The sequence below is a fragment of the Osmerus mordax genome, chromosome 23 (genome assembly GCF_038355195.1).
Source record: "Osmerus mordax isolate fOsmMor3 chromosome 23, fOsmMor3.pri, whole genome shotgun sequence".
Classification (NCBI taxonomy): domain Eukaryota; kingdom Metazoa; phylum Chordata; class Actinopteri; order Osmeriformes; family Osmeridae; genus Osmerus; species Osmerus mordax.
The window spans coordinates 4895923-4904619 of NC_090072.1; the positions used below are offsets into that span (position 1 = coordinate 4895923).

Consider the following 8697-nt stretch of genomic DNA (forward strand, 5'->3'; position numbering starts at 1 on the left):
CTAACATACTTTTAACTATATGTAGTAGGCGAGGCAAAGCATCATGCTGTCTAAACAATGAAAATGCTGTTAAAGGTTTTGCTACCATGGACAGAAAGTTGGCACAACAAGGAGACATATCTTTAAGTTATTTCCCTAAAATAAGGTATCTGTAGTCAAGCAATGGAAGTCATCCGTGTTAGGCCCTGGTAGCTCATGGTATGCAAGATTATATGCTGAGATATTAGTGCCTTCCTTCATATAGTCTGTGGCATATTAGTGGCATAAGCTCTAGTGGCCAAAGTTCTTTGCTGTCTCCTGGGAGACATTTTTGTGGAACATCAGTGGGTCATGGTGAGTCCCTGGGAGCTCACTGGTTAAGTGTGTGTACCATGTAAGCAGAGGCTTTCGGTTTGAATCCCATTTGAGGCATTCCCCAGCATGACCTCATGTTCCTTGTTCATCTCTGCTCTGTCCCAATGAAAGCAGACATGATCTGTTCCATGAAAATGGAAATAAAGCCCATTTAGCATGTTTTATTTCATGGTGTGAAGGTAGCTTGACAGGAGGGGGGGGGGGGGATCTTGCATGCAAGAGCCCCGAGCCCGATTCGAATCCAGCTGCGCTGGATCGTTGAAGCCTCAGCTTGCATGGTACACATGCTTATCCAGTGGGCTAGAGTTAGAATAATACATATTTCTCTTTTGTCAAACTGTTACAGTATTATATGTATTTTATTTTAGTACTAATTTCTGTATATTTCTGGCATAAGTAATTATGATACGTGAATTGATGAGTTGATAGACAACAATGTCAATAACACTTTAGTTCACATACAATACTATCATGAAACATGTTAGTACTACATAGTGTTTTATCTGTAACCATTCATGCCCTTCTGCAACTAACAATGTAAATAACCTGAGAGGACACTGCGTAATAAATGTGCAGTGAATATTTTTTTTACGCAAAACACTTAATTAATTAATCCACTTTGTGTATCCATTTAAGGCAGGATGAGCAATATGGCATTTCCTCAAGTATCTAATGATGTAAGACTCCTTCTCTATGTCCTTATTCTCTTGGTCGGCTTGGAGGCTGGCAGTGGGGCCTCCTTGCTGGTTCCATTTCCATTTGGTTGATGTCTGTTTTCCTCAGCGGAGACCTTCCTTTTACTGCCTCCATTCTCTGTGTTCGCCATGCCAGGAAGGTGTAGACCAAGGGCATTCTCAAGATCTAAATATCAAGAAACGTACACATTACAGCCTAACAAGTGACAAACCCTTCCTGAGCCCAGCCATTGGAACCGGACATGCTTTGTCACTGTTTTAACAAACTGTTCAAACACAAGTGTTTGAACAGTTTGAATGCTTGAATGGAACTAAGACCCAGCTTTTCTTAGTTCAATGTTTCCTCTGAATTGTATAGAACTTTGAGAATGAGAGGTGTCTGTTAATATTTATAGATGTATTTTTGCAGCATTTCTGCTTTCGGCATTTCTTGCTTTTGTGACAGGAAATGTAGGGGAGAGGCCAGGGCCGGAATCAAACCGGAGCCCCTGCAGTAAGGCCTCAGCCTACATGGTACAGTCTCTTACCCAACGTCACACCGGAGTGTCTGTATATTCTAAGAATGATTTGAGTCTGGATGTGTAGGATTGCTAAGGGAGATCATTGAGAGGAGTGTGCAGGTGGTCTTCTAAGGGGAAGACAGCTAATTGCTCAACACCCTTCACACATTACAAACTTAAGAACTAAAGGAACGGTTGGTGTTTCGTAACATCCTTCTGACAGAATTGGGTCATGCTATCGTTAGCAGGCTAGCTGAAAGACGGGATGGATTGGTGCTTTGTTCTTTTCTCTACAACAACTTAGGAGTTTGAGAGTACCTGTGAGAATCTGGTCAATCTTCTGCACCACAAAGTCACAGTCCTCCTCAGTGAAGCACAAGGGTGGTTTGAACTTGAGCACGTTGCGGTGAGGACCATCCGCACTCAGAAGGATGCGTTGTTCCTTCAGTCTACAAAACGACAAAAACAACGACCGCAGTACTATTAACTCTGTCGCCGCTGTTTCAGGTTTTCTATTCAGAGACCGGAGTCCTTTGTTGGAGTCCTATGTTCAATCAAAGAAATTACTCATTCATTACGGAAGGCCAAAGCCACCCCATTTAAACTTGAACACGTTAAAAGTAGTAATTACTTTGTCAACCCACATTCACCAAAAGGAATGTATTGTTCCACCTTTAGAGACATAAAAACAGTGACACACTCACTTGTATATGATCTCCTGGGCTTCAGCGGTCGCTGGCGTCAGCTTCAATCTGTCCCTCACGAGTTCCACCCCTACAAACAGTCCACAGCCCCTACCAGACATGACATCATATCATGACCCACTTAACAGGCGCAATTACTTTATCTCTGTCTCTGTTTCTACTGCATTCAGCATTTTTGTTGTTGCATAACTTGCAATGCAGTTATACTTTTGTGCTTTGAAGACATTTTGTACTAGTTTGATATCTGTTTGATAATCTACTTGTAGTAGTTTTATAATCTATAAATCAATAAAAATCAAGCATGCTTAATTAGGGCACGCCGGTGCTAAATCCAAACCAGTTACATATTACAAAACCATAAATCTGCTAAATAATTTGCTAGGCGAGTGCACAACAGTGATTCTTTATTCTTTGTACGTACAGTAAATGTGTGTGTGTGTGTGTTGTGGGCCTGAGTGTATATGTTATATGTAAATGTGTGTGTGTGTATGTTGTGTGTCTGAGTGTGTGTATTGTATGTAAAAGTGTGTGAGTGTGTTGGGTGCCTGAGCGTCTATACTGTATGTGGATGTGTGTGTGTGCAGGTACCTGACATCCCCCACCAGGGCATGCTTCTCCTTCTGCTGCTCCAGCAGCCTGCTCAGGTACGCCCCCACACGGAGGGCGTTGCTCTGGAGGTCCTCTTTCTGGATCACGTCCAGCACAGCCAGGCCGATGGCACAGGACACCGGGTTCCCTCCGAACTGAGACACCCGAGACCAGACCCGGAGAGAAACAGACACCCTGTTGTTCAGTATACAGGCACAGAAATCTCCTGGTCCCTCTCCAAGAGATCCAGTGACGCAATGTGATGGAAGTCAAACAGGGCTTGTTCGGTGGACTGGGGGCATCATATATGAATACAAAGGGCCCTAGTGGCCCAATGAACACATTTTGGACTGCCAGTCGGAAAACTCATAATGATTATGCCAGATGTTTCAAATGGTACAGAGTGAAGGTATATAGAGTGATGGCATATAGAGTAATGGTCTATGGTGTAGAGTGATAGTACATAGTGTGATAGTCTATGGTATAGAACGACAGTATATGGTATATAGAGTGATATTGTTGTGTTGTACCGTGTTGAAGTATTCCATCCCAGATGACTGGAAGGCCTCTGCCACTTCTCTGGTTGTCACCACACAGGACATAGGGTGCCCGTTGCCGATGGGTTTACCCATGGTAACAATATCAGGAACAAAATCTTCACCGTGCAGCTGGAAGGCCCAGAAGCTGGTGCCAACACGCCCAAAACCCACCTGGACCTCATCAGCGATGAATAAACCCCCTGCTTGACGAACATGACTGTGAAAGGGAACAGGTTGCACACAAACACACACTCAGGATATTATATTCTAAATTAGCCTGTCGTGTCAGCTGTAATGATACCATAACTAACTTTTACAATCTAGCAAGTACTAAATATGCCACCTGGGTGTGGGTGGGGGGGAACAGGATGTTTATCACAGGATGTTTATCAGTATGTGCTAGATGTTAGGTCGTTTGTGAGTGCTGAGTACATACTGTGCCACTTGTTGGAAGTAGCCCTGAGGAGGGATAACCTGCCCACCACAACTCTGCAGGGACTCGGCGATAAAAGCAGCAATCTGGACAGGAGAACAGAATGCAAGACTTAAGAACTACCAGAACTTAACACCCCTGGAAGAGTGACTGAGACACGGAGAGACAAAGTCCAAGGCTGAGATCACAACTCCATACACAACCTGTGGATCTCTTTGCCTTCTATCTGGAAATGATAAGTCTCACTTTGTCCATGAGCATGCTCTGTCCACCCCCCCCCCCCCTCACCCCCCCCTCACCCCCCTACACCCACAACTGCAGAGACAGATGCTGTCGCAGAGTATTTTCGAGCACAAGGTTATGCAACGCGCCAATGTCAAAAAGGAAAACAAGGTTACAAGGGAACATAAAAGAAAGCAATCATACAAGAGAGGCTTGTTCTGTCCTCTTCCGGGTTTTCTTTACACATATCCACCAGGTGTTAGTGGCACCCTCTATCTTCCTAGGGTGGGACTACAGCCCACCGAGGTGGGTCAGAAATCGCAATCAAAGCTGGTTGCTTCCGATGAGGGAGGCGTTGGGAAGTTCCTGGAACAGAGGGTTAAGCCCGTGAGAGGGCCAGTGCTGGGAATCAGTGCAGCGGCACCTGGGAATCGTAGTCAGTAGGAATCGTAGTCAGGAGAAAGTCACCTATTGAGCCCCCAGTCTTTGGTCCTCAACCTGAGAAACAAGAGACACAGTGATAGAAGACGGCAAGAAGAAAGAGGAGAAGGGATGGAAGATGAAAATATTATTGACGGTTCATGGAGAGTGGTGTCAACTTGATGCACTGGGATGCCTGTACACAGGAGAGTAAAGGGACGCAGGGTGATGCGATCCAATTCAACAACAGAAGACTGGGATCTTAGGTCTGTTTGGTTTTTGGAAGCGTGAAACGCGAGAGTCTCCCTTACAATGTCAAATGTTTTGCGCTGGGAAACGACATCTTGTATTCCATTGCGAAGGCCGAACAGTCATGCAAGCCTCAGCCAGCCCAAAGCTGAAGCCCCCTGAAGGTGGGTGCAGATTATCACTGTACCTTATGTCCACTGGCATGGGCCTTTTGTATGATGTCTTTAACGTTGTCGGCGTACGCTGTAGCGGGGTCTGGGTGGGATTCTCTATATTTGCCTCGGTACGTGTCTGGACTCAGCGCCTGGGGGGGGGGGGGGGGGGGGGGCAGAAAGGCAGGGTCACCATCATACCATCTGGAAACACTATCTTCATCCAGGGATGTCCTCCTGTTTGTTAGGGATCTTTGGTTCAGAAACAACATGTGATGGGATGTTACTTCAGACTTTATTCAAAATGGCCTCCATGTGACTGCAAACAAGAATTACATTGACAGAAGAAACAGTTTATTGCAACAATGGCATTTGGATTATAACTGTTGACAGGGGCCTTCACTGGTTCAGACCAGACTTGCGTATAGGCCAGTAAAACCACCACAGTATAACCTTTTAGAGATTCTTGTATCTGAGAAAAGACCAGAGAGGTTTTCAAAACAACTCCATTGTCATCTTTGTTTTACTGTCATACAGACTTCATCAGGATGGTTCAGCACCATTCAACAAGTTAGCTTCAACAATGTCATGCCCCCAAACACATGCGTATTAAATTCACACAAATGAACACACACATACACACAGGTCTCGGCTGTCAGACCCATCTTAAGTCATGGTGTTTTGATTCTACTGTGCACTCACCACATGTACAGAATGGCTTTGCTCTGCGTCTGACAGCTGGTGGAACTTGTACGGGCTGATGTGGATGAGCGATGACACGTGACCGTGATATGCACTGCAGACATGGGAAACAGCTTGAGCAGGGTGTCAGAGCCTAATATGACTGCACTAATGCTTGGGAGCCGAGTGATTTCACGAGGAAACTCCGGTCTATTCCACTCTTCAGCACTTTCACACACACACACACACACACACACACACACACACACACACACACACACACACACACACACACACACACACACACACACACACACACACACACACACATAGACAAGCACACACCATAGACACATCTTTCAGTCTTTTTTATTTGTAATTTTGAATCAAATTTGTAAGTATTCTACTTATTCAAGTGATATTTTGATTTTGTACTGTATTTTAAGTCACTGGAAGGAACAGTAGGAAAATGGCCTCCGTAAAAATGGCCAGGAATTGGGACTTACTTGTCCAGTGTTATGATGTCTTTGTGGCCAGTGTATTGCCAGGCCAGTCGAAGAGCGAGGTCGTTGGCTTCAGAGCTAAAGTTCAAAGTGTATTGAGTTACTTAATAACCACAGGATACACAAGCTTAGTCATGGCCATGTCACAAGCAAGAGCTATCTGAAACACTTTGTGCTGAAATATCCTTTAGAAACAGAAGTTTTGTCTTCATCAGTCATTCTGACTTTGCCTACTTAATGTGAATATGCTGAATAACATAAGTTGAAATATCGGGAAAAAAATAGATGGGGGTCTTGATGGTGTATGGAGGTTCACAAAGTTTTAGAAAAAACCTCTGAATAGGGCAATATAACGTCCTGGCACAGACTGTACTTTTGAGCTGTCTAGACCAGTTCTGTGCGGTCTGCGTCTCACAACGTGTCTGGATGCATTCCAGAGCTTACAGCTGAGTTCTGGCCACGTGCCATCTACTGCAGGAGTGACTTGACTGTTCCTTGCTATTGGTTGGCTTCTCCTGTCTGTTTTCCCCATCGGAAATATGCTCTGCTTCTCAACTTCCTCGTTTCTTCAGCACTGACTGCTCTTACTTATGTGGAGGCATCTTCAGGAACAGCTTCATACACCTTTTTTTTGGGCCAATCGTAAGATGGCTTTTCCGAGGGACTACAAATTATGTTTTTTTTTAACCGCTACCCTCGCCCTTTACCCTAGTGATACCTAGGTCCCAGTCTGTCCTTACACCCAGTCCTGCGTGTTGACAGTGGCCCAGACTGTGACTAAGACTTAATTATAAACTTGATCTTTTCTACATTTACATTTAGTCATTTAGCAGACTCTCTTATCCAGAGCGACTTACAGTAAGTACAGGGACATTCCCCCCCCCAAGGCAAGTAGGGTGAAGTGCCTTGCCCAAGGACACAACGTCATTTTGCACGGCCGTGGAATTGAACCAACAACCTTCTGATTAATAGCCCGACTCCCTAACCGCTCAGCCATCTGACCCACCCTTTTCTGAAGTTGTAATGTTTAGGGTGGCATGAAGGCAACACCAAAGGTGTCCTAGGTGAGGTGAGAACGGACGTACCCAGAGTTGACAAAGTAGCAGACGGAGAGCTTGTCAGGCAGCGTGGTCTGCAGCTTCTGGGCATAGTTCACCAGGTTATCGTGCAGGAAGCGAGAGTTGGTGTTCAGCAGAGCCATCTGTTCTGCTCCTGCCTTCACGACCTCCGGGTGGCTGTGGCCCACTACAAACCAGGACATGAACATGTGCAGAACAACTCGCATGTAGTCGTGTTGGAAATACCCTCTCCCATTACCAACCAGGATGTGAACACAAACACCAAGTATGTGGTTTCTCATTTAGACTGAAATGTAGTGTTGCAAGGATAACCATTTAAATGCTTATGAAATGTGTTGGTGTGTATTATGTTATACAAGTGCATGAGTCATGAGTATACATCTACAGTATACATGTGTGCATCTATGGGAGTTGTCACCCCCATTATGTTGAATAGAGTTACTGTCAGTTTACCGTGAGCCACGTTGTTTATGCAATCCAAGTACCGTTCCCCATTCTCATCATACATGTACTGGCCTCTGGCACGCACAATCTTGATCGGATCGTGACTGAAGAAGACTTTGCATGACGGACTGAAATGCAACCAAGCACATGGGCAGCAGGTGACAATACAGCAACACCAGAAATGTTTGGCATGTCCTTAATCTACTGGTACAATCGACTGTGCTTGCAACTCCCTAATTTGGAAAAGAGCACTTACGGCTCATTTAAATTCAAGCAGACCAAATCATAATCTCCGTGACACAAACATGCTAAATTAATAGCAGTCTAGCTCAAACGAATAGATATGCACGTTTCTTTTGAAAAATAAATAATGACATTTCCCAACCCGATACCCAACCTTTTAAAACATATAAAAGGTTAACCAACTAGTTATACAAGCTGCAATTCTTGCGACATATTGACGATTATGAATACCATGTAAAATTCTGCAATATTTGATTAATCTCACATATACAGGCAGCTCAATAAACAATGATAAACCACTACTGTCATACTATTATTATTGTTATTGAATTGTTTGTTTTGTTTTCAACCGGTACCTGTCACTAATTGGTAGCCTAGAATTACACATTTATTTATTTCAAATAAAACATTTATTTAATACATGTATAGTTCTGATATCGAATAGATTACTGTGGTTTCATATGGAAATACAGATATGGACTGCTATAAATCGTGAGATAGTGTTGAATATCTGTCTGGTTTATCATAGAGCGTAGGTTTGTCGAACATTTGTGTTAAGAAGTTATCAAGGCAATTGCTAACTTTTTACTTGTCCTGAATTTTAAGCTTTAAACCTTCATATATATATATATTTGAAAACGTAATTCTCCGAACTTCTCTGATCACGCTATATGTGCAAATCCCATTATCTCAAAACTGCATGTTCTGTTTTCATCATCCTTACTAAACAGACTGTACGTAACCATAAGTCAAGTCAGCAAAGTACATTCCATACCCAATGTGCTTCTTCCTCAGTTCTATAGTCTTCTTTTTATCAAAAGTCTCCGCTGTCATCCTGGATGTTTACTTTGTACAAGGCTAAAAGTTTCCAATGTACATCAGACTTGTGTT

At 43.7% G+C, this 8697-nt stretch overlaps 1 protein-coding gene across 1 annotated transcript; it reads right to left on the minus strand.

Annotated features, from left to right (window-relative positions):
- Positions 1-696: 696 nt before the first annotated feature.
- On the minus strand, positions 697-8697 carry etnppl (ethanolamine-phosphate phospho-lyase). The gene is made up of 12 exons (XM_067261579.1): positions 8582-8697; positions 7573-7691; positions 7126-7285; positions 6044-6118; positions 5559-5652; positions 4892-5008; positions 3817-3899; positions 3372-3597; positions 2842-2996; positions 2254-2343; positions 1868-1998; positions 697-1215 (listed from the first exon to the last, which is right to left on the minus strand). The coding sequence occupies exons 1-12, from the start codon at positions 8638-8640 to the stop codon at positions 1046-1048; spliced, it is 1479 nt and encodes a 492-aa protein (XP_067117680.1). The 5' UTR covers positions 8641-8697; the 3' UTR covers positions 697-1045.

Excerpts from the sequence above, each read along its gene's own strand:
- etnppl (XM_067261579.1), bottom strand. The coding sequence starts at position 8,640 with ATGACAGCGGAGACTTTTGATAAAAAGAAGACTATAGAACTGAGGAAG. Across the intron at positions 3,900-4,891 it reads CCCATGCCAGTGGACATAAG|ATTGCTGCTTTTATCGCCGA; the intron begins GTACAGTGATAA and ends TCTCCTGTCCAG. Across the intron at positions 2,344-2,841 it reads GCCCTGGTGGGGGATGTCAG|GGGCTGTGGACTGTTTGTAG; the intron begins GTACCTGCACAC and ends CATGTCTGGTAG.